We start from the raw sequence: 26,800 nt of genomic DNA, 5'->3' as shown, positions 1-26,800 counted from the left end.
GCACGACTTGAATCACACTATGTATGTATGGCACTGGGGATTTGAACTGAAGACCGGGATGTGCATGGCAGGTGGCTCTAAGCCAATGTAGTGTTCCTCTGGGCCCTGCTTATTCCTTTAGATGAGGATATTGTACAGTTCTGCACAGCAGTCTACTTTCTAAACAGTGATACTTTAGTTATGAAAGAGCAAAAGATTTTAAAAATATGAAGGTGAACAGCTAAAAGTTACAGTTAAATCCCACGACAGAATACATATTATAAAATTATTTTGGTAGACTAGGATAAAGGACTGAGTCCAGTGAGATTTAGCCAGAATGGACGAATAGGTTGTTAGACTTCTGTTTTTTTTTGTTTGTTTGTTTGTTTTTGCTTTTTGGGTCACACCCGGCAATGCACAGGGGTTATGCACTCAGGAGTTACTCCTGGCGGTGCTCAGGGGACCATATGGGATGCTGGGAATCGAACCCGGGTCGGCTTTGTGCAAGACAAAAGCCCTACCCGCTGTGCTATCGCTCCAGCCCCAAGATTGTTAGACTTCTGGACTTACTGGGTTTTTGTTTGTTTAGGGGATCACACCTGGCAGTGCTCAGGGATCACTCTTAACACGTCTTGAAATACTGCATGGGTTGCTGCGGATCAAACCTAGGTTGTCATGTGCAAGGCACAGTCTTACCTGCTGTACCAGCTCTCCATCCCTGGGTGTGGTTTGTCTAGAAGTAGCCGTTGTAACAAAGTTTTGATTTACTCTTGTCACTTTCTCAGTGTAAGCAGCTAACTGTTCTCTTCTTAACTCATTTCAGTTTCATTTCATTTCACACTCATCTGAGTTACTTTCTGGGGAGTCTTCAGTATGTTCTCTGTTTCATGTGTTAATCTTCTCACCATTTGCCTCCATCTGGTTTTGACTTTGTTCAAGTTTCTGTGTACTTGGAGCCCTTCTGTTTCCCTCGTTTTCATATTTTCAAACAAGCCATATTTAAGAAATCCAGTTTAGGTGCTCCTTACTGTTGGAGGTCTGTCGAAAGTGTAGTCATATTTTACTCTGCTGTTGGGATTTTACATGATAAAAATATTTTTGGTTGAGGGAGAGCTATACCCGCTGGTGCACAGGGGTTACTCCTGGTTCTGCACTCAGGCATTATTCCTGGTGGTGCTTGGGGGGACCATATCGAATGCCAGGGATCGAATCCCGGGTTTGCAAACTCCCTACCTGCTGTACTATCAGTCTGGCCCATAAAAGTTTTTTAAATTAAGCTTTCTTGCTGTAAGTGCAAAATTTGAAATGATGAAAATTCTTTTCTTAAAAAAATCATCTATTTCCTATTGCCAGAGGATTTGCAGCTTTAACAGTGAATGCCAAGTGTCAGGTATCTTTTTGTCATTTTTTGGTAAAACATTAATATTTTAGAGTGTAAAATACCAATTAACTGGACAGTTCTGAAGAAGCAGTCATTTTTAACAGTTCCGCAGAAGCAGTCATGATGTAAGAGTGTACCACTGGTAACTCACATGTGAATGTGACTTAACACAAATTGCAACACTAATATCAGTATATTATATGGAAATCAGATGTAAACTTTGAGGAAGGAAGCCACAGCCTAAGAGATAATACAGCAGATATGGAACTTGCTTTGCTCATGGCTCCTGATTTGATCCCCCGCACCATATATGGTCTCCTGAGCCCCAGGAGGATAGATCCCTGAAATAAGGGGCACTGCTGGGTGTTTCCCCAATCAAGAAGAACAAGTAAGATTGGCTTTTGTTGCTTTGTGCATGTCAGGCATCTGTTTTAGGTCACGAAAACATCTTCCAGGTCCTTTTCATTCAAAAGGTCATGTTTAACAGCATGACTGTCTTATCTCCTTAGTGCATTTGGTGATACTGTATTTGAACTCACTTCTTGTGTTTGCCAAACATGGACTTTATGCCTCTGAGCCATCATCTTCTAGACCAAAGGTAATTTCTATTTTTGGGTTTTGGGAGGGAGTTACTTCCAGTAGTACATAGGGTTACTCCTGGCTCTATGCTCAGGAATCATACCCCTCATTGCTCAGGTGACTATTCATACTGCCAAGAGTAATTCCTGAGTGCAAAGCTAGAAGTAACCCTTGTGTCTTAATCCATGTGCTATTTCTCTTGCTTCAGATTTCTGTAATCATTTGATATCATGGTTTCAAAGATAGTCTTTTAAGTCTGGCTCCTGAAAAGGGGTTAGATGGGACATAGGAGGAAGAGCATATTTTTTGGGGAAGATGTTTGTTTGGTCATGTGGAATTTAAGATTTGAATAGGACATCCTATTTACATCAGATGGAAATGTGTCAAAAGCAGTGGAAGAATATAGTAAGAACCTGAGGGAAAATCAGTCTGGAATATGAATGCAAGCACCCCAGTAAGACTGTTTGAAAGATTTCACCCCACTCCCCACAACCAAAAGACAAAAAAAATATACTTTCTTCTCAGTACACATGAAACATTTGCTTGAATAGACCACATGCTGAAACACAAATCAACTGTTTACAAAGTTATGAAAATAGAAGTCAGACCAAGTTTCTTTTTTTCAGATCAAAAAGTTATCAAGGAAAAAAACAAGGTCATCAGGGTAGAAGAAGTTAACCATGAAAAGAGAGCTGGGGAAACGCAAACATTTAGAAACTAAATAATATGCTATTGCTACTGAATGGAAAAAAATATTGGCATGCCTATATTCCAACAAAGCTTATTTCAAAGATAAATTAATTATTCAAAGCTCAACCTCAAACATTCCCGTCAAAAAGTGGGGAGATGAACAATACTTCCATAGAGACATAAAGATGGCCAATAAGCATAAGAAAATTTGTTCATCATCACTGATTATCAGTGAAATGCAAATAAAAGCAGTTGGTTATCAATGGTGAGAATGGCCTGTATCAGTAAGCCTTGAAACAATCTGGATTGGGGGATACTCTGAAAAAGGAACCTGCCCTCATTGTTGGTGGGAATAGTATCTGGTTTTAGCCTCTATGGAAAACAACATGGAGACACACACACATATATATATATATATATATATATATATATATATATATATGTAATTGAAATGACCTAGCAGATCCACTCCCTGGCATCTATCCCAAGAACACAGAGCATTAATTTGAAAAGATACGTGCATACTTGTTCATTGCTGTGTAACAATAAATAGCCAAGATATGGAAACAGCCCAAATGCCCAGCAACACATGAGTGGATATAGAAATTGATTGGACTACTCAGTTATAAGAAAAGAGGAAAATCCTACCTTTTGCTTTAACTTGGATGAAACTAGAGCCATCATGTTAAGTGAAATAAGTCAGAGGATGGAAGACAAATGCAGGATAATCTCACTTATATGTAATATATAAAGAAACAAAGCAAGGGAATGGATTGTACCCAATGAAAATAAATCCTGTACTCCTTATGACAATAGCTGAGACTACCAAGGGCGAGGGCTAGGGGAACTGGGGTAGGGAGGGATAGGACAGACATAACAACAGAAGTGAGTGGTTGGAATGGTGTTTTGAGCACATGGTTGTGATGGAATCTCTTTTGGGGACTCCAGCATGCAGGCATTCATTTTACTCTCTTGAGTTCTATCCCTGGCCCCTTGCTAATACTTACATATATGTATGTATAATAAGTATATACATATATGTGCACATACATACATATATATAAGCTCTATCTGAGCTTGTTATTTTTTTTTCTTTTGGGGTCACACCGGTGATGCACAGGGCTCTCTCCTGACTTTGCACTCAGGAATTACTCCTGGCAGTGCTTGGGCGACCATATGGCATGCTGGGAATCAAACCCAGGTCGGCCGCATGCAAGGCCAACACTCTACCTGCAACCTGTCGCTCCAGTCCCCTGAGCTTGTTCTTTAAAGGACATGAATAGTGTCCACTCAAACTCCATTACTCAACATTGGTGACTGCTATGTGGTAGCACCTTGAGAAATATGTTTGCTGAAACAAAGAAAAAGCTCCATTAATCGGTTTAAGGATGCTACTGAACTTGAGGATGCTATTGAATGCTATAAGAATGCTATTGAACTTGAGTCATTTAAAAAAAAATTTTACTTCTTTTACTCTTTCAGTTTTGTTTAAAATTCTAAAGAAAAACAAGGGACCTGCATTGTTTACTAGTTCTGATAGAATTTTGTTTATAAAATGATACTTTAATGTCAACTCATTTAACTAAATCGTGACTTATTGTTATTAGTTTTGGTTTGGGGGCTATACTTGGTGGTGTTCAGGGTTAACTTCTTAGGGATCATTCCTGGTGGGTGTGGGGGGGACTATACAGGGTGCTGGGATTAAATCCTGGTGGGCAAGGCAAACACCCTACTCCTGGTACCCAATTTGGGTACTGTCACTCCAGGCAGCTCTTGGTTAATTTTGCGTGTGTGGGTTATTAGTTGTGCTGACTTGAGGATAGGCACCATGTTCTTTTATCCCACTACCTTGCTCTGTATAGTAGGTCTGTCAGTAAAATATCATGTGGATAAAGTGGTAAATGTGTTCAGCGTACCTATTAAGTGAGATTTGAGAATGTCCTGTAGGGACAGAAGGGTAGAGTGTCAGTATTGTTAAGATTGATAAGTTACAGTATACAATCTCAGGGAGCATAAAATCTGATGCTAAGTTTAAATGTATAAACCTTTCTGAATTTTAGATGAATCAGTGCAGACCAGTAAATTGCTTGCTGACCTAAACAGAATTTCTTTCTCACTTAAATTTTATTTATTTATTTTTTCTTTTTGGGTCACACCTGGCGATGCACAGGGGTTACTCCTGGCTCTTTACTCAGGAATTACCCCCTGGCAGTGCTCAGGGGACTATGGGACGTTGGGATTTGAACCCGGGTCGGCCGCGTGCAAGGCAAACGCCCTACCCGCTGTGCTATCACTCCAGCCCCATCTCACTTAAATTTTAATTAGACATGTGAATGAGCATATATAGCATATAAGTAAGTATTGGTTTTGGGGAGGAGTGGGCCACATCCAGCCGCACTCAGGGCTGACTCTTGACTCTGTGTATAGGGATCACTCCTAGCAGGCTCAGGGAGTGCCAGAGATTGAACTTGGGTCTGCCACATGCAAGGCAAACATCCTGTTCATTGTACCATGGCTCCAGCCCCAGTATTCTGCATTCTTAATAATTCATTTAGCTCGCTGGGCAATTGTTAAGTAGTTTGTCTCAAAATCCTGTGTTATTTTTAAGTTTTTTCTTACTAAGATTTGGTATTAGATTAAATGAGGACATAGTGCTCTTCTGAAAATACAGAAGGATCCCAAACCTATAAAGTGACATAGCAGCAAAATACTTGTCTATACTAAAAATAACTGGCCTAATCATTCATGCATGCAGAGATGAATGAGATTATCCAATGTGTTAGTTTAGAGAGCCTTTTTTGTTAGTTTGGTTTTTTGAGCCACACTGGATGTTCTGCTCAGGGCTTTTCCTGCTAATTGCTTGGAGGTCAGTCCTGGTGATGCTTTGGGGCAGAGTGGTCCCAGGATTCAAACTCAGGCCTCCTGCATGCTTCCTTTATACACTCATTATGGTTGACCTATCTCTGTGTCCTTAAGAGTCCTCTGTTATATGAGGATTAGTTTTAGTTCCCTATGAACTCCCTCCTACCTGTCTCTCTCTTCTTGCTTCTCCATTTATTTATTTATCTGAGGGAGGAGCATATCTGGCAGTGGTCAGAGCTTAGTCTTGGCTCTATGTTCAGGGACCATGTGCGATTCTGGGGATCAAACTGGGGTTGGCCACATGCCAGGCAATCGTCTTACCCTCTATTCTATATCTCTGGTCCCAAAACCATTAGGCTTTAATTATTAGAGCTGATAAAAGGACCTTTTGTGAGGAAGTAAAGCTGCAGAAAACCCAGTGGAATTTTGTAGTAAGACACTTGACTTGTACATGGTTAACCCGGGTTTGATTCCTGGCACCACACACAGAGATCATCAAGAGTAATTCCCCGAGCAGAGAGCCAGGAATAAGCCCTAAGCTCTGCTGGTGTGACCCCATATCAAAAGTGTTTGAATGTTTGGGGAGGTGACTCAAAGGGCTAGCTTGCGTGCTTTGCATGTGGGAGACCCAGGTTCCATCCTGGAGCCACATGGTCCCCAAGCAACCCTGGGAGCTATCCCTAGCATTGTGCTAGAGTAATCCCTGAGCATGACTTCGCGCCAGGCTGTTTTTACTCAGGGCGCCCCAGAGGGGGCAGGTGAGAACCCTTCTCACCCCAAGGGACCCAGCCCCAGCAGCCGACCTCCACTACCCAACTGCTGCCACGCTCCAGGCCGCTTTCCAGACACATTATAAGACACTTCCTACCCATTTTCCATAATTACCACACCATATTTGTTGGAGTTCAGACAGTAGGCAACAAATCATATATACATATATATACGCATGTGTAATATATATGTATATATAAAACCTCTTGGAGAGCCCGGCAAGCTACCAAGAGTATCCCGCCCGCATGGGCAGAGCCTGGTAAGCTACCCATGCCATATTCATATGCCAGAAACAGTAACGATAGGTCTCATTCCCCTGACCCTGAAAGAGCCTCCAATCATTGGGAAAGACAAGTAAGGAGAGGCTGCTAAAATCTCAGGGCTGGGAGGAATAGAGATGTTACTGGTGCTTGCTCGAGTACATTGATGAACTATGGGATGACAGTGATACAGTGAATCCCTGAGCACTGCCAGGTATGACCTAAATCGCACACCCTGCATCCTCAACTACCCTCCTTGCCCCCAAAAAAAAAAAAAAAAAAAAATCTTTGAAGTGAACTAGGAAGATAACTCCGAGGTCATGCTCTTGACCCAAAGTTTGATCCTTTACACCACATGGTCCACAAACACCACCATGTGTAGTCCTAAATGGGGCCCTGAGCACTTGAAGGCTCTCCCCATGTTCCCCTCCATACACACACAAAGGAGTAATGAATTCAAATCAGATGAATTCATTTGAGGTAAAGGTCTCACTGACTGACTGTGGAAACTACTTCAGTCAAAGTACTAAACTTCCCAGTGCAGTCAAAATATTTATTCTAAGGAAAGAAAGCTTGTATTCTGCCTGTCTATAATTTAAGTCTTAGCCTAGCTATATTTATTTACTAAGCAGGGCAAAATTGAAATTAGTTATTTCAAGAAAGAACTGTATTCATAGATAAGTATCAAACAAGAATTTAACTTATTTTTCTGCCACTGCCTAGAGAACATGTCAGCTTTCTGTTATCTTCTATTTCTTGCCTCCCAAGGTGAGTGAGCAGGTCCAAGGGCCCAGCTGGACATTTTTGGGCAACCTGCACAAGGGCCCAAGGGTGTGATGCTGCTCTGGCCCTTCATTGTTGGAGATACCTGGACCACCCTAGTAGTGCTGGAGACTTCCAGAGCTACCCGTGGCAGTCTTTGGAGGATCATGTGTTTCTGGGAATTGAACCTAGGTCCAGGTGCATGTACTGTATGCACCCTCATTGCTGTATCATCTCCTCATCCATTTTAATTATCTTTTAAACAAATCCTTCCTGTTGGGTACCTTTGACTAAACAGATTTGATTGTGGTTCTACTTTTCTTTGTTTCAGATTTCTTACTCACCCATCTTAGATACCTGAGTATAAGAAATGAGGTAACCTGGATGATAATATATGACCATTGTTAATATAAAAAAATAGACATTTGACCAATATGTTAATTTTTCCTTTTCATCCCACCTTTCCCTTCACTCTCTTTGATGTTGTGATCACCAGGGGTTGGACATATTCTTCGTCATGATGGTTGCTCATTTTAGTTGTAGTGCTTGCTAGAGGTTGCATTTTTTAGTTGTTGTGCTTGCTCACTAGGGACTGCTGGGGTACTCACATATATGCTTACCAGATTTCACATTTCTTTATTTTTTAAACTTTTTAATTGAATCACTGTGAGATAGACCATTACAAAACTGTTCATGATTGGATTTCAGTCATACAGTATTCCATCACCCATCCCTCCACCAGTGTACATTTCCCAGTACGTGCCCCCAGGTTCCCTCCCATCACACCCTACAGTTTCTTTTATTCAGTTACATCACTAGTCTTCACTGTTCCCACCTTCCTTTCCCCTTCCTCCCTCATATATAACTCATGTCTCTAGATAATAATTAGCTTACAGACAAATGCAGTTATTACTCCTTGTGAAATTGGGAGAGATTATTTACTATAGTGTATTACTGTGATAAGTAAAATGATCTGAAATCAGAATCTCTGGAGGCAAACTATATTTTCCCATAATCATAATATTTTAGGAATATAGTCTTTTTAATGCAGACTTCAACTATTTGAAAACCAAGCTTTAGCGTGGTAGTTGTAAACACAGCATAGCATTAGTTGATGAACCTGGCAGTGCTCCTGGCATTGTGCTGGGACCATACACCATGTTAGGATTTGAATCAGCATCACAGCCACAGTTGTGTGCTATGCAAGTGCCTTAACCTTTGGGTTTTTAAATTTAGGCTTTTTGTTTGTTTTCAGGCTACACCAGATGATGCTCAGGGTTTACTTATGCCTCTGCATTCAAAACCACTCCTGACAGTGCTCAGGGAACAATATGGGATTCCGGGGATCGAACCAGGGTCGGCCATATGCTATACTGCTATAGTGCATGACCACCCTGGTATAGTGCTATACCTGCTGCACTATCTCTCCAGTCCCTGCCCTTTAACCTTTGCACTGTCTCTCTAGTCCAGTTCAGTGGGAGTATTATAGGTTTGGGGGGGTGACACCTGGATATGTTGGGGGTTATCCCTGGGTTGATTTTTAAGAGTGACTCCTGGCAGTGCTTGGGGAACCACGTGGTGCTGGGGATAGATTCTAGCATTTTCTTGTTCAAAATGTATGTTGAACAGATCCATTTATTTCAAATGGGGACATTGTAAAACACCAAAAAGATAGTACGGTGGGTAGGGTGTTTGCCTTGCTTGCAGCCAAGCAGGGTTGGATTTCTGGTACGTTTTATGGTTCTCAAGCCTGTCAGGAGTGATCCCTGAGTGCACAACCAGGAGTAAGCCTTGAGTATCACTGGGTGTACAACCTACCCCTGCTCCCCCAACCACCCTCCCCAAATAAATGCATCATAACTTTATGTATATTTTTCCCTCCCTCCCTCCCTCCCTCCCTCCCTCCCTCCCTTCCTTCCTTTCCCCCCCTTTTTATTGATTCATCGTGAGGTATAGTAACAAAGCTTTCATGTTTGAGCTTTGATCATATGATCATTAAACACCTCTCCCTTCACCAGTGCATGTTTTCCACCCCACCAAAATCTCAATACCCAATCCCCCCCCCCCCCCCGCCATTCCACACCGTTCTCTGCCTGTGTGGCAGACAATTTGCACAATGCTCTCTACTTTGGTTACATTGGTTATTTTGACACCAGTCCCACCACCACTCATGCCTGCTGAAAAAGCAATGCTAGACAATTTGTTTTGTATTGCTTGTTATGGGTAAAATATAATGTGCGGCTGCTCTCTCTAGGAATTCTAAAATTTTAATAATTAGGGTCTGGAGAGATCTCTGTAGCAAGTTGTTTGGTTCCGAGATTCGTGTGTGTGTCTCTGGATATGGCTGTGTGGGAGCTTAGGTAGACAGTAGTCTCATGTGGGCGTCATCTCAGAGTCCCATTGGGGTGGGGGGGAAGGAGAAGGGCGACTTCACCCCTGTCCCGTGAGGCCTGGTCTTTGCCGCCACCCCATACCTGGAGCTTTCACTGAGTTCTAGAAGATGGCAGCTGCCAGGATTCCTAGGGGACAGGCGGAGGGACGGCACCTGCTCCTTTCTGGTGTGGCCTAGCAAAAGTGGCCTATTGCAAAGTCCAGAGCCATCCCTGTAGCAAGTTGCTCGGTCCGAGATGTGTGTGTGTGTGATGTGTGTGTGTGTGTGTGTGTGTGTGTCTGGATCATGGCCGTGTGGGAGCTTAAGTAGATGGTGGCTGTATGTGGGCATCATCCATATTTCACATTTCTGACCACAGTGTTCAGATAACTTTTTCTGTAGCCGCAGTGCTCTCTTGGGGTCACACACATACCTGACTGAATAGGCTGGAAATAGCTGCAGGGATTGTGACAGCAACATTTTCAAACACCACAGTATGCTGTTAGGATTGAACTTCACATTTATGGAAGTTCAGTGAATTCAATTTGCATCTTAGCATCACCTAGTGCCTATGGTTAGGTTAGATTTTTTGAATTTTAATTTACATAAAAATTTACTTTATTAAGAACACTAATGTAACATTAACTTGTATAAGTTGGCAAGTGTAGATGGAACATTCTGTAAAGGGGCAAGAAAGAATTTTATGGAGCTGTAGATATGTGAGCCATACTGTAGAAGAGGGATTATAATTTTGACCTTGAATACCCAGTATTTGACTGGTGCTCAAGTGAGAATAACTCTGGGCATTTATGACTCTACACTTGGATTTGTTGTCTTTTCAAAAGTCCATTGTCTTTCTGTAACTCAGCAAAAGAAGTCATTAAGTGATGAAAATACAGTTCTCTAAATCAGAGTCTCAACTGGAGCTCTGTAGCCCCTTGTAGGCCCCCAGGATTCCAAGTGAAAATTGCATAATGGGGTATGGGGGGGGGGGAGTGCAGTATGAGACTAGGGGAACAGTTAGTAGGATAGAGGGCTATGGGAAAGGAAAAAGTTGGAAGGGGGCGATGGGAAGAAAAAAATACTTGAGAAATATTGCTTTTAAGCTAACATTCTTCAAGCTTCTGAACCTGCCAGCAATGATCCCTGAGTGCAAAGCCAGGAGTAACCCTTGAGCATCACCGGTGTGCCCAAAAACCAGAACAAAAAAAATAAAAAGAAATAAAGGAGAGGGAAATGATTTTAGAACAAAGAAAGTGTGTTTATTTCATTAATTGTTTCTTGTTATTTTAATTAAATTATTATTAAATAATTAAAACTGTAATTTTTTTTAGACCCTATTGCAATATGCAAGCAGCAAGAATGCATCAGAACATATTGTGTATCTTCTGGAGGTATATCGACTTGCCATACAAAGCTTTGCCAGTGCGCGACCATATTTAACTACAGAATGTGAAGATGTCCTCTTAGTACTTGGCAGATTAGTACTGTAAGTAAGAATTTAAATTACCCTTAAAAATTAGTGCTTTTGGTTATGTTTGTCTGACTTCTGTTTATGGCATCACATTGTTACATGAGAATCATACATTTGAATGAGCTTTTTTTCATCCTGAGCATTCATACTCATATTCCCAGGTGACAGAGTATAAGTGAAGCTATAACCAAGCAACTTAATAATACTCAATTGCCTGTTGAGCCTCTTTTCCTACTCCGGCTTAGATTGTAAGAATGATATATTTTCTCTGTCTTTAACTAAAGATTAGTTCAAGTGATGAGTATCCAAAAACTTTGGTAGTCATTGAGGAACACTATATATATATTTTAGGGGAACTTTAAAATCCTGCCATTTAGTTACATTATTTCAATTAAGAATAATTTCATTAGCAAAAATATCAAAATACATTTTAAGATAACCACTTCTAAAAGCCCATGACAATGTAGCTGCTTTTTAATGGTTTTTGATGCCTTAGCAGACAAAATAGTACCTTCAGTGTAATTTCCATCTACAAGTGGAACAAATAGAAAGCTATTCAGATTTTTCTCTGTCGTCTGTTTTCCAAAATCCCAAACCTCTTATAGCATATACCTTTATGGAGCACAAATACTTTTGGTTTTATAATCTTACTCTTCCTACTGTTAACTGTGGTGATCCTTAATGGGTAATGTAATATTCTGTAAGATTTTAGAATGAGGTTGGTTGTTTCAAATTGATCTTTATTCACATTGTCAGGCATTTTCTTTTTAAAATTCTTCCAATAATTGATAAGGTAGAAAGAAGAAATTCTATTTTTCTTGCTTGGTTAAAGGTAAAGAAGGTTACAGGTAAAGAAAAATGGTTTCTCCAGTCTATTTTCTTAGCAAGTGATAAGAACCTATGAAGATTACTTTTAATATACTTATCACTTTATCAACCAAATTGACTGTAATCCGAACACTTCTTTCTATCTTCTGTAGGAATCAGAATGTTTAATATATAGTTTGCTTCTCCATGCCCTAATTAATAAAACTGGGGTATGACTTTTAAAACCCTCATATTCTTACCAAATATATTAAAAGAGCAATTTGAATTTATTATCTTTTGGTTTACTTTTTTAAAGCCAAATAACCAATATAATTAAAATAGAAGAAATATTTAAAGAGTAAAATAGAAATGTAAATAAACTAAACAAATAAAATGCATATTGTATGTTATTTTCATGTACCTTGTGGCTATAACTAGCATTATTTGCTGATTTACATAATTCATGTTGTAGGAGTTGTTTTGAATTACTGCTCTCAGTGTCTGAAAGTGAAGTGCCATGTGAAGTCTGGGTACTCTTCCTTCAGTCTCTGCAGGTATGTTGATTTGCGCTCAGTTGATTTGAGTTCAGTAGATACTGTTTAAGAAAAGAGAAGGAGGCCCTCCAATAGTGTAGGATGTGTTAAATATTATGTTTTTCTCGCTTTTTCAAGCTAGAAATCAATGTTATTTTTACTATTTAAAAGCAGTTTTAGCAGAGGAAAGCTAAAATCATATCGGATGACAGGTATTAGGATCATTTATAGTACACCCATATTTAGTAATTTCCTCCTAACACTTCAAGGATTTTGTCAAGCTTAACCACATTAGTCACAATAGATTCTCTTTATTAATTTTCTCCTCTGTTAGAGGAAAAGCTGTAGGGAGAAGGGGTAGAATAGGGGCCAGGGAAATAGCTTAGAGGACCAGAATGCATTTTGTATTACCTGACCTCCCGAGCACTGTCTAGTATACTACTGGTGCTAGTATACTTCAGCACTGGTGGGAAGGCCAATAAGTAATAGTTATTACTTATTATCTTTAACTATATGTCTAACACTGCTCTGCATTATATTTTATACATTTTCTGTTTCCCTTTTTCTTTGGTTTATGGGCCATACCTAGCTGTGCTCATAGTTTACTTCAGGCTCTGAGTTCGGGTGATCATAGGTGGTACTGGGGATGAAACCTAGGTTCACTGCCTGCAAGGCTAGCGCCCTACCCACCTTGTGCTGTGTGTTATTTCTGTATTTGAAAATGGTCCAGCTCATTGAGCTATATCTTCAACCCCTGAACTGGAATATTTTGCTTTAAAAAAGAAAACATTGGGACCAGAGAGGTAGAGCAGTGGTAGGACATTTGCCTTGCACCCAACCAACCTGGGTTTGATCCCTGACATCTCATATGGTCCCCTGAGCACCATCAGGAGTGATCCAAGTGCAGAGCCAGGAGTAACCCCTTAGCACCATTGTAAAGTAACCCCTTAGCGCTACTGGGTGTGGCCCCAAGGGCCCCGCCCCTCCTTCCCGCTCGAAAAAAAAAAAATCTGTGACCAGAGAGTTTTACGGAGGTTGAGAAGCTCCCCTTGCACACAGCCGGCCCAAGTTTGATTCCCCAGAATGTGTCTGGTCTTCTGAGCACTGCCAGAAGTAACCCCTTGGACCACAACTGGGAGTGGCCCAAGTATTTAATTTTTAAATTCTTTTTTAAATTTCACCATATTTTTAATTTAATGTGGCCACCAGTGATTTTGGGCCACACCGGTGTTTAGAGCTTAACCCTACCTTTGTACTCAGGGATCACTCTGGCAGTGCTCAGGGGTGAATATAGTGCTGGAGATCAAACTCGGATCTGATGTATTATACAGGCAAGCATCTTAACTTAAGGACTCTCTCTCACTACAAATAATACTACTTTATTTTAAATTATCTTAGCTATTATCTTCTTTTGGTAACAGTATTACATAATCTTTCTTACTTAGCATTTTGACCTTTAACAAATGAAAAATAGAAGACTTATTCATCCGGACACTGCCTTTTAAGTCGCTATGTATCATGGTGATGGTATTTTCTACTGAATTGTATTTGGTATTATTCCTAATATGGTGACCAAACCACAGAAAATTCTGAATTTTTCATATAAATTCTGTTTTCAGTCCAAAGTAAACACTTATTTTATGATTAAAGAGAGAGATGCCTGAAGGAGTCAGGCATGTGACTCTCTGGTAGAGCACTTAGCCATCATGTGTGAGGCCCAGGGTTTGATTCTGGGAACCATGTGGTTCCTGAGCACAAGGTCAGACACAGTTGGGTGTGGCCCCAAAACCTAAATAGCAAAAGACCAAAAAAAGTCCTGAAAGAAGACAGGGCAAGATACTAAAATAAAATTGCAATCATTAGTTAAATATTGCCATTAATAAAGTCTTATTTGAAAATACTGCATCTTAACCCTCTCTCAGCAGGTGATACTTACTATGTTGGAACTATATAAAATTTCTGTTGGGTCAGGGATATGGTTCCCTGATGGAACATTTGAACTGGAAAAAACACTGTTTTTGGTTTGGGACCATACCCGATGATGCTCAGGGGTTACTCCTGGCTCTGTGTTCAGGAATCACTCTTGGCAGGGCTCAGGGATCAAACCTGGGTTGTCTGAGTGCAAGGCAGATGCCCTTTACACTATGCTATCATTTCAGCCCAAAACAACTTTTTTTTTTTTTTTAAAGATTTTTGGGTCACACCCAGTGATACACAGGGTTTACTCCTGGCTCTGCACCCAGGAATCACTCCTGGCGGTGGTCAGGGGACCAAATGAGATGCTGGGAATCGAACCTGGGTCGACCGCATGCAAGGCAAACACCCTCCCCACTGTGCTATCCCTCCAGCCCCCTAAAAAAACTTTTTTAAAAATGACTTTTGATGTAAACATTTAAGGGGTGATGTTAATTCTTATATTTAACTTAAATACAAGGTTATATTCTCAGGTATATGGCCACTTTCAATTAAAATTTCCAAAGAAATATTGATATAAATGAAAGCTTATATTCCGGAGAATTTTCAGCAGTCTAAAATAAGGGAAAGGGGTGGAGAGGTTGCAAGATATCAGATAGCTCAATATGAATATTTTGCATACAGGGCACCAGTTTTAATCCTGAGCATTGTTGGGAGTCATTTAAAAAGTTAAAAAGAATAAAAGATAAAAGAAAACAAGTTACTAATTTAGGTTTTGGTAACAAGTAATCCTCACTAGTAGTAGAAAACAGTGAAACAATAGTTTATGTTGAATTAAATTTCTTTCCCCTCACCCCCCCCCTTTTTTTTTCAGAACACAATAATTTTGGTTTATTTCTTTTGTTTGTTTTTGTTTGGTTGCTTGGTTTGGGGGATGTGCCCTGCTGTGCCCAGAGATGACCCTGGCATTGCCATGGAGACCATATGTGGTGCTGAGTATTGAACTGGGGTCAGTCTCATATAAGGTTCGCGCCATACCCTCCGTGCAATCTCTCTGGCCCTTTTAACATCACAACATTGAAATCCCGTGGCAAGTCTTTTTTTTTTTTTTTTTAATTAGTGAATCACTGTGAGACAAAGTTACAGACTTACAGGTTTTCATGCTTACGTTTCAGTCATACAATGATCGAGTACCATCCCTCCATCAGTGACCATTTTCCACCACCAATGGTCCCAGCATCCCTCCCACCACCCCCATCTTGCCCCCTTCACCCATCCCGCCTCTGTGGCAGGGCATTCTCATTTGCTCACTCTCTTCACCCTTTCTTTGTTAACCTTTAGTAGTAACTTTTTTTGTGGTGGGTGAGTTTGGGCCACGTGCATGGTACTCAGAGGCTGCTCTGTGCTCAGGAGTGACACTGGCAGTGCTTGGGGAGCCATTTGTGTGGTGCCAGAAGTTAAACAGGTTGGTGAGAAGCAAAGCAAGTACCATGACCCCTATACTCTCTCTGGCCCAAGTCTAAATTCTAAATTGTGGGTTGCAGCACCATAAAACTTAATAAATGTGCAATTTCTAATCAGTAAATGTTTGATTTATGTGCTTATTTTATACATTTATGTGTAGACATGGGACTAAGCAAGAATTTATCATGTGGAATTACTTAGTTGTATGTGGAAAAATTTTGAGAAGCCGTGCCTTAAACACTAGTTACATTTGGTTTGTTTTCTGAGGAGATAGAATAACAGCTAGTAATTGAGATTTTATACAAGAAAGAGTTACTTCTCATTTTAAGTAATTTGATACAAGAAATTTGGGGCAGGGGTTGAGGGATTGTTGACAGTGTTCAGGGTTTATCCCTTCCTGGCTCTGCTTCAGACCATATGCAGTTCCAGAGATCAAAGATCAGCTGCATGGAAGACAAGTGCCTTAACTTCTTACTGTCTCTCCAGCCATAGAAGAATTTAAATGATGAAAGTATATATTAATTGATATCATTAATATTTCTGTTAAAGGCAAAGTCGACTATGTGACTCCTGTAGAATCCTTTAAAGGCAAGCTGTACCAGTGATTTTAAAATATTTAATAATGTGTGATACAGAAAGAGAATTCTGGGGCTGAAGCTATAGTATAGCTGTGAGGTGCCGGCCTGGCATGTAGCCCACTGGAGTTTGATGTCCTGCACCCTCTTTGGTTCCCCAAAAGTGATCCTTGAGCCCAACCAGAAGTACCCTGGGCACACCTGGTATGGCCCCAAAATTTTAAAAAAATTCAGGAATCATTTTTAATACCAAAAAATTTTCGCGTTAGTGAGTGAAAACTCCCTAGTTTGAGAAACACAAAGAGTATAGTATGGAATTTTACAAAGCATTTGAGACCACGATGATAGATTCAAATATATTTAAAAGACAAAATTATTTTTTATATTGCTTACTGTTCTGTTTTCTGGTCCTGGCTATTTTACTTTAGGAATCACACGATGCATTATTGGAATTTGGGAATAATAACCTACAAATACTGGTTCATGTTACCAAGGAAGGGGTCTGGAAAAATCCAGTTCTTCTTAAAATTCTGTCTCAACAACCAGTAGAAACAGAAGAAGGTAAGTCTTTACACTTCACTGACTATATTGAAGGATTTAACTCAAAGAGAATTGAAATTGATTTATGAGAAAAAAATTATAAATTTCTCCGGTTCTTTGGTTCATAGTAGCCATTGGCTTTTATTATTTCTTTTAAGGATTTCTGTTTTCTTTTAGGTATGGTTTAAGTCATTGTACAGTTACTTATATTTATGACTTTGGGGCCATACATAGCAGTGCTCTGGGGACCATGTAGTGCCAGGACCAAATTCAGGGCTCCGTCATGAAAAAATATGAAATCCAATCCTTTGAACTATTTCCCCAGTCCCTGCTTTTATTTTTAAATGCTCTGTTGAGTAGCTTTTTTTTTAAAAAAAAAAGTCACTGTGATAAAAATTAATTGCAAAGAAATTACCTACTGCAGGTCTTTAGTGTTTATTCATTACCAAAATTGAGGGTAATGTGGTAGAGGGGGTTGTTTATTTATTTTAAACTTAGGATCTGCTGGAATTTGTTACTTTATAGAGAAACACAAAGAATAGTGTTTTTTTTTTTTATGGCAGTATTACTTTATTACTATTTTTTATTCCAGGAAGAATCAGTGGCAGCATTACTTTTATTTTTTTATTTTTTTAATTTTTTTTTCTAAGAATAGTGTTTTTTTAATTCTTAAGTTGCTAAAAATTTAATGTATGCCATCACATCAATCCTCATATATATATTTTTTTTTAATTTTTTTTTTTTTTTTGCTTTTTGGGTCACACCTGGCGATGCACAGGGGTTACTCCTGGCTCTGCACTCAGGAATTACTCCTGGCGGTGCTCAGGGGACCATATGGGATGCTGGGAATTGAACCTGGGTCGGCCGCGTGCAAGGCAAACGCCCTACCCGCTGTGCTATTGCTCCAGCCCCTTTTTTTAATATTTTATTGTGGAAAGTTACAAAGTTACAAAGTTTTCAGGTTTAAATCTCAGTTATACAATGCTCGAATACCCATCCCTTCACCAGTGCTCATATTCCACCACCAAGAATCCCAGTATAGCTCCACCCCACCCCCTCACACCCCAAGCCCCCCCACGACCCTAGCCCCCCCACCCTAAGCCCCCCCCCGCCTGTGTAACTAATAAATTTCACTTTACTTTCACTTTGATTGCATACAATATTTCAACAAAACTCACTGTTATTGTTTGGAGAGTCTCTCCCCTAAAGTCAGACCTGCTGAAAAAGAAGCATTAGATAATTTGTTTTCCATTGCTGAATCCTCATATATTTTAAAGACATTAAGAAACCTAGATTTCTACAACTTAAAAACTAGAAACTAGGGAATTTGGATATTTCTGCCCCACGAACTGCTATTTATGTTTCTCAAGAGTTATTCAAAATTTTTCCCATAATAGAATATTTACTGAAGTGAAACTTACTGATGAAAGTTCTTCATTTTTAAAAAAAAACTGTAAAAAGTCCACTGAAACAGTGTCCTAAGTAGAGAGAACATTTAAAATACAAGAATAATGTCTTTTATTTTCAAAATTGTGAATTTAAAACAACCAGAAAATTTGTGGATTTTGGTTAACATTTTTATTTTAGACACATAAGTCTGTTTGCTGTGGATAATAATTGTATTTCATTTGCTTTGGTTATTTAAAAAAAAAAATGAAAGGATCCTATATTGTTAAGTATGTTTCCAGAATAAAAATTAGTAAGTGTTGAACTTACTGTGTACCTCCTATTTGGGGTTTTCTGTATAGTAAGAAGATAGGCCTTAAGGCTATTTTGGGGTTCTTTTTGGTCCCTTTCTTTAGATAAGTCTGCTGCTTATCAGTTACAGTGCCAGAAGGGGTGAGAGAAATCAGAAAAACAGCTGTTAAATAGAAGAGATTTATATTTAGGAGCTAGAGAGATAACTCAGGGAATAAGGCACTTGCTTTGTTCCTGGCCGGTTCAGGTTCAATCCTAGTCATCCTGAGCACAGAGCCAGGAGTAAGTCTTGAACACAGCCAGGTGCAGCAGCCTAACCATCAACCCCTCCCCCCAGTCCCCTCCCTGCCACTGTACCCCACATAAAAAGATAAATAACTTTTTTGTTGTTGTTAAAAGTCCCTAATAAATAGTATCCTTTTGTAAATATAGGAAGAGGAAATAAATAGTATCCTTTTGTAAATATAGGAAGAGGATAAAATAACATTTTTATTATTTAGTGGAAATTGGTAAGGGACAGGCAACACTATCAAGAATTTTAGAATTGGATTCCAGTTCAGATAAAGATTGTTTAAGGTGAAAAACACTTGGCTCACTGCAGACAAATCTAAACCCAAGAGGAAAGAGAGAAATTCCATTGATAATCCCCTATTTACTCTTCCCCAGGTGTATTAATTAAATATGTCACCCCACTTCAGGAGTTAATGGTATTTAATTTCTATTCATATAGAAATAAGAAGCAAACAGCATATTACATAATATCTTAGCTTATAATAAAGATTAATTAGGTGTTCCCATCTATAGTTTTGGGGTACAGAATCTAAAAAATTGTTCTAAGTACTGTGGTATATATGGTGGGCAGCCTACTTATTTTCAGTTGTCCTACCTGACTATCAGATCTGAGGATTAAATACTTCCTCTTAACTCTACCACCCCTGCAGCCCTGATAGTAATATTGCTTGGTGCTAGAAAGCAGCGACTTCTCTCGTTGTTTTCTATTCAGAAGCTTGAAAGGGTACTTTCTTTTTAACTTCCAAGAATCTCAAAAGTGTTTTGTTTTTTTTTTTGGTCAGGATTTTGGTGGGATGGGGTATGCCTCCGCAGCTGTGCTCAGGAGCCACTCCCAGTGGTGCCAGATCTGAACGTTTAGACACTACTCTGGCCTGGTTGGTCTATCCTGCAGTGCTAGGAGTTACCAGGGCCACATTCTGTCCTGCGTAGGGACCACCCAGCTAGATTGGGTGGTGTTGAGGGAGTTAAACCTTGAACTAAAGGCCCACGCAGTTATGTGTACCCCCTTTGAGCCCCAAGGTTTAGTTTTCATAATGCAAAATAAATGTAAGATTTTTATTTATTTATTTATTTATTTATTTGCTTTTTGAGTCACACCCAGCGATGCACAAGGGTCACTCCTGGCTTTGCACTCAGGAATTACCCCTGACAGTGCTCTGGGAACCGTATGGGATGCTGGGAATCGAACCCGGGTCGGCCTCGTGCAAGGCAAATGCCCTACCTGCTGTGCTATCAATCCAGCCCCAGATTTTTATTTTTCCTTTCTTGATTTCTTACATTTTGTGGTTCCCTGTCCCCTCATACACACACCAGTTTATTATTGAAGTTCACAGAAAGGTGCCAGTAGTTGAGTCTTCTGCCTGGCCTGAAAGATGAGGGGTAGGTCTCTTCGTGCAGATTCTGGGTCAGGTACTGAAGGCCTTTTTCCATTCCGTCCAAGCACCTCATGGAAATGCCTCTTCCACTCATTGTGGGAGGTCGTGGTTTCCTGAACTCGGATAACCCATAGCCCAAGAGACCTCAGCCTCCCCATAGTAGTGGAAACCCACCACTGTCACCCTACTGAAGTGACTTCACCTCACTTAGTTACCATCTGGTATTTGCCAAATTTTCCAACTTTTTAATACCCTGTTGAATATCTCTATTTCCTTTCCCATAATTCATGGCATCAGAACTATTTACCCTTTCCTTAAGATTTAGGAAGCCCCATAGAATAAACTGTTGGTTCTGGTTTTATCCACTCCTTTTTCTTCCCTACCAAGGTTTGACGGAAGAGGTTTGTCCTTTGTTTTGTTTTTGTTTGTCAAACAACCACCTATGTCCAGGGGTTACTCCTGGCCCTGCACTCCTGGTGGAATCATTCCTGGTGGGGTTCGGGGCCATAGGGGATTCCAGGGATTGAACCCGGGTAGGCCTGTGCAAGGCAAGCACCCTACCCATTGTACTCTCACTCTGGTCCCAAGAGGTCCATTTTTGAGTCACCAACTCCCTCAGTTAAATCAAGCTATTAAACCCACAACATGCAATGCACAAATGTATGTTTGGTTTTGGTTGGAACAGGTATGAGGCATGCACTCTATCTTTGAGTCAGAACCCTGGCCTCATCGATTGTCTCCCCCTCCCCTGCCTTCCCCAGTTTATGTTTTGTATTTTCTGTAGTCCCTATCTCTGAAGTCTCATTTTCTCATTTTCCACTTTAGTCCTCCTAACCTGCCTCTGATAAACATCTCTCTCGCTCTCTCTCTCTCTCTCCTCTGTCTCTCTCCCCCCTCTCTCTCCTCTCTCCACACCCCACCCCCTCCTTTTAGGCATTATGGTTTTGCAAGATAGGTGCTAAAAGGGTATCATGTGTATCACTTTACCTCCTTTCAGCACTCAGTTCTTGTCCAGAGTGATAATTTCCAATTATTATTGTCTTAGTGGTCCCTTCTCTGTCCTGACTGCCTTCCCTCACAACTTCTGCCAAGCTTCCTACCATGGATCAATCTTTCTGGCTCTTGTTTCTACTGTCTGTACCCAGAGACATACTCAATGAGTGAGTGTGATCATTCTGTGTCCCTTTTCCCCAGACTCATTTCACTCAGCATGATACCGTGTCCATCCATCTATAAATGACATTTTAATGCAATATTGATCTTGTTCAAAATTGAGATTGCAGTGGTATAACTATGATTGTAATATGTTGAATGAGGTATTTGATCTCATAAAAGCAATAGCTATGGTTTCTAGGGGCTGGAGTGATAGCGTAGTGGGTAGGGCGTTTGCCTTGCACGTAGCCGACCTGGGTTCGAATCCCAGCATCCCATATGGTCCCCTGAGCACCACCAGGAGTAATTCCTGAGTGCAGAGCCGGGAGTAACCCCTGTGCATCGCCGGGTGTGACCCAAAAAAGCAAAAAAAAAAAAGCAGTAGCTATGGTTTCTAGATTTAGCTTAGTCCATGAATCAAGTAAGAGAGTATACTTCCTTAAAACCTCATAGTTAAAATTCTATAAACAGAATATGATTCCAGTAGGGAAGTACTAAGGCTTTTTGATTAAGGACAAATATTTAGCTATTAAATACAAACATTCTTAATATTCTTGGCAATAGACTTAGTGCTGTAGGGAATACAAAAGTTAATATACCTTAAAATACATATAGTCATATAAACTAATGTTATCTCAAAAGAAAGTTAACAAGCTAGAGTATTTGTTCACAAACATTGTCAATGGTACAGTAAAGGAGATGTCAGACAAATAATTGCACAAATGTTGAGCATTTTCTCCATGGCTTACCCTGTGCCAAGTTTCTTTTTTATCACTGACATTTCATTCTTCTCCATTTCTGTGAAGGAGATATCACTAACTTTTTTACAGATGAAAAAAGTTGAGGTACAGAGAAGTTAATTATCTTGTCCATTAGTCTCATAGAGTCATCTTTCCCCTTGATCCCCTATATAAAGAGTTAGGATTCAGTCTCAAATTGGTGATTTCAAAACCTGTAATCTTAACCTTTGAGCACACTAATTCTTTATTACTGAAAGAGAAAAGTAAGTGTGGTAAAAGGACATAATGCTATAGGGATTTAAAAGGGAATGAGATGTGAAAACAAGTTTCTTGTAGAATTTCTGAAAATGCTTAGAGCTTGTTCAGCAAATTAGCAGAGCATGGTTTGATATTAGGCAGAATAGGATATAGGGTGAGGGATATAACAGGAATTAGATTGGAGAGGGTTCTATAATGAATTACTGAGATACAGTAAGTTGATTTGTTTTTTTGAGGGGGGTGATTAGGTCATATCTGTTGGTGCTCAGGGATTCCTGTCAGGGTCACTCCCACCAGTTCTTGGGACCATGTACTGCTAGATTGGACCTGAGCCTCCCACATGTAAGGTAATATACTCAGCCTTTTGAAGTGTCTCCTGCTCTAAGTTGATTTCCTTGGGGCAAGGAGTTTGCCAAGAAGAATGATGCCAAAATATCACTTTATGATATTGTAACTGAAAATAGAAGTAAAGAATAAGGAACTGTCCCTGTCGCCGCCGCCATGAACAGCGTCGAGGAAGCGTGCACCGACATGAAGCACAAGTACGACCAGTGCTTCAATCACTGGTTTGCCGAGAAGTTCCTCAAGGGGGATGGCTCCGGGGACCCGTGCACCGACCTCTTCAAGCGCTACCAGCAGTGCGTCCAGAAAGCCATCAAGGAGAAGGAGATTCCCATTGAAGGACTGGAGTTCATGGGCAATGGCAAAGAAAAGTCTGAAGGCTCTTCTTGATCTTTACAGTCACCTTAAAATTGTACTTCTCTGAGGAACTCTGGATTTTGTCAATTAAGACTGTGAAGAGAGCCACTGATTTGAGGAGGAATTTACAGGGGAGTTTTATTTCCTCCTCCTCGATCTTTTTCTCTCGTAAAAGATGATGGACCATCACTGCTTTGGGACAATTTTCACAGCTTTGGCACCTTGAGAAACTCAGTAAGCTAAAACGGAATTATTTTTTGGGATTATGGTTGCAATAACTTGATCTGGAATCAGCTTTAAATATATACCTGTATGTAAATAATGATAAATCTGTCAGCGTCGCCTGACCTTGATTTATGCTGCCAAAAGGACATGAGGTATACTCAACCTTGCCCTTGCCTTGGGGCACTGTTCACGGATGTGATTGATTAGGACATCTCTTTTTCTCTCAGGGAGCTAATGGTCTGAAACGGGATCGTGGTAACAGTTTCAATCAATGCTTGGGAGCAGTTTTATTTTTTATATATTCTAACGCTTACTACTGCTGATGGGAAGTTAGCCCAGAGGAAGAAAACTTTTAACCCAATTAACATAGAGGTGTCAGAGCTCAGATTAGCACTTGAAAGGTTGCAGTGAACACCATGTCAGCTCTGTACAGCTCAGGAGTTCTGGTCCTTGAAGTAGCAATGGAGGAAGCTAAAACAAAATTATTTATTGGGATTACAATTATAAATTGTAAAGATTGGCAATTGCCAGTTTTAACTCAAGGTAATGAATTAAGTCAAAACCTGTCATAAGATGCCAAAATGCCTCATCTCGTTAAGTAGGGAGAGGGAAGAGTTTGTTTTGCTTTACTTGCCTCATTTATCCACTCTGCCCTGCCCTTGTAATCATAAAGATGGAATAAACTAACATTTATTTCTTAAAAAAAAAAAAAAAAAGAATCGGGAACTGTTTGAGTAGAAGCTATTTTCGCCCGTTTTGTGGAATGTCGTTATTGGGACTGATAGAAAAGTCCAAACGAAAGTGATCTGCTTTTGGCTAATACATTTTGACCATGATTGTCTATGAGAGTACCTATGGAGTGGGAAACCAATATACTCTCCCTCTTGCTCTTCCTCTGGCTCTTTCATGTATACTCACTTGTTCCAGGAAATGGCCACTTTCCACCTAAAAGAAATGGAAGGGTTGGGAAGGTAGGTCAAAGGACTAAAGCACCGCCTGGCATGCACTAGTCCTCAGGTTAGTGTTGAGGTTCAAAAAGAAAGTAATCAATCCTCAGTACCACATAGTCCCCTAAGCACAGAACTGGAAGTATCCCCCAGCGTGGCTCAAATACCTCCCCTCACCTCAGAAATTACAAAAGAAAAAAAGATAAAAGTGTTGGAAGTATATATTGTACAATTGCTGAAAACCAATTTGGAATCATATACTAATTTTACAAATGAGCAAAAAAAGCCTTTGATTAGCAGTCCTACTTCTCAGAATTTTTTTCTATCAATTTCTATAGTCACATTATTGTAAATTGTATCATTGATGATTGCCAAAGACTAGAAACAACTTTGAACTGTATCAGCCAGTTTTGGCTTAATTATATGCATCCATGCAATAGAATGTCATTTAACTGAAAATGCTGAGGTATCACTTGCAGTGTATATATGAGAACCCCATTCAATCCTTGGTACTTTCCCTATGCCCACAAAAAAAGGTGATAGAGGAAGCTCTAAATGTGCAACAATGACACTTATAAAAGAGATGTTTCCTAGACTAAGAATGTTTTTAGGAAGATAGTAGGAAATTGCAAAAGGTGATTGTTTCTTGGGGAGAAACACTAAGAGGCATGTTAAAAGGAAGACTGCTTTCACTCACACATTGTTTTGTAGACCTTAGAATTTTGTGTTAGAAAGATAGATACAATATTAGCCTTTTTTTTTTTTAAACTGTGCCATTAAGAGCGGCCAGTTAAAATGGCCACCATTACAACCTTAAATGTGATCTGTAGACCTAATATTATGAATATTACCTGGGAGGCTTATTAAAAAAAGCAAAATCTTGGATCAAGCCAAACCTGCTTAATTAGTCTGCATTTTACTCAGGTAATTCAGAAAATGCATCTGAGTTTGAGAAACACTATTTTGGATTAATCACCTAAAACAGTTTATTCATTACTACTTGTCTTAACATGTAACATTTCCTTTTCTATTCCTTAAATAATACTATGTAATGATACCATATCCATGCCCAGTATCTGCTGTGTGTAAATTGAGGGCATTCCCAGAGCACCATACAAATTAATGTTCTTAATATTCCTAGAGCAGCATTTTCCAAAGTGTGTACTGAACCAGGAACATGATGTTTTACTTTCTACTAATAATACATGTAAAAGGGTTCTCTGGTCAAATCAGTTTGGGAAACATTGGGTCAACTAAAAATGAACAGCTTTCTTTATTGCAGGACTGTTCAGAGATTTGACCAAGGAATCCTTTTTTTTTCTAGGACTATCTCTCAGGTCTTTTGGTCGGTGGAACACACTTTGAGAAATGCCTGGTTTAGAGGAAAGAACACCACTGGCATTGGAATCCTTGGCAAGTTACCTAATTTCTCTGAATATTAACTTTCCTAACCTTAAACTGGGGATAGTGATACTTGCCTTGGTGGTGGTGTGAAGGAAAGATGAGAAGTACATAAGAACCAGCTTAAAGCTTGCTATCTGAGAAGTGTTCAGTGGTGGTAGTTAATATTACGTAGATTACTTCTTTTTCGTGCATTTATGCTTAGAGTTTACTTTAGTATTCCTGTGATCTTATCAGAAAGTGAGCGAGGAGGTGGTCAAATAATTTGATGAAAGTTGTCTTTCATTAGAACATTTGGTGTTCAGATACAACTACTAAGCAGTGTGGGAATCAGGAGCAAAATTAACTAATTTTACCTTCTACTATAGGAAATGAATATTATTAGAGAACAGAATAAACTTCTGTATCTCACCTGAATTTTTATTTTCCAAAAACAAATGAACTCCACAAGATATCAGATTTTTATCTTAATAACTATGCACATGTTATTTGATAAAATGTTACTGAATTCTTTTTTCTTTTTTTTTTTTTTTAGTCAATAAATTGATTGCACAAGAAGGATCTTCCTTTCTGCAAATGCGAATAAAACATCTGTTGAAATCTAACTGCATCCCCCAGGCTACTGCTTTGTCAAAACTATGTGCAGAATCTAAAGAAATTTCAAATGTGTCATCTTTTCAGCAAGCCTATATCACATGCTTATGTTCTGTTCTCCCTAATGAAGATGCAATTAAGGAGGTAAGTAAAACATCACTATTGTTCCCTGTTTCATGACAGAATGAAAACTAAGACTTGTTTTTATTTCAGATTGTTGAAATAATTTTACATTTTAGTTTCACATTTAACTTTTTTAATAAACCAAATGTTCATGCTATAGGTTGATTTGGAAAGTAGGTAAAGAGTATTGAGATGAATATGTATATGTTTGTGTTTGCTTTGAATTATTTAAATGTAAAAGTTGTTTTCTCTCAAAGTAGGTGATTTTTCCATATTTGGGAAATGTAAAAATCAGTAATACTGGCATCAGGGGATTAAACAGAGGAATGACATT

General features: G+C 39.5%; 2 protein-coding genes across 2 annotated transcripts in view; both read left to right on the top strand.

Moving 5' to 3' along the window:
• Positions 1-26,800, top strand: part of RLF (RLF zinc finger) — an 86,293-nt gene that overhangs the window by 23,810 nt on the left and 35,683 nt on the right. The window contains exons 2-5 of the mRNA XM_055139720.1: positions 10,990-11,144; positions 12,409-12,490; positions 16,851-16,983; positions 26,285-26,487. Coding sequence (XP_054995695.1) covers positions 10,990-11,144; positions 12,409-12,490; positions 16,851-16,983; positions 26,285-26,487 — 573 coding nt within the window. The remainder of the gene's footprint in view (positions 1-10,989; positions 11,145-12,408; positions 12,491-16,850; positions 16,984-26,284; positions 26,488-26,800) is intronic.
• Positions 22,979-24,513, top strand: LOC129404938 (TP53-regulated inhibitor of apoptosis 1-like). The gene has a single exon (XM_055139721.1). It carries the CDS (start codon positions 22,979-22,981, stop codon positions 23,207-23,209), a length of 231 nt encoding a protein of 76 aa, XP_054995696.1. The 3' UTR covers positions 23,210-24,513.

This window comes from Sorex araneus, chromosome 5, assembly GCF_027595985.1.
Source record: "Sorex araneus isolate mSorAra2 chromosome 5, mSorAra2.pri, whole genome shotgun sequence".
In the NCBI taxonomy this organism is placed as follows: Eukaryota; Metazoa; Chordata; class Mammalia; order Eulipotyphla; family Soricidae; genus Sorex; species Sorex araneus.
Note: the sequence above shows the minus strand (reverse complement) of the source record. Positions and strands in the feature narration are given on the sequence as shown.

Bases quoted from the DNA above. Each gene is read 5' to 3' on its own strand.
- LOC129404938 (XM_055139721.1), top strand. From the start codon at position 22,979: ATGAACAGCGTCGAGGAAGCGTGCACCGACATGAAGCACAAGTACGAC.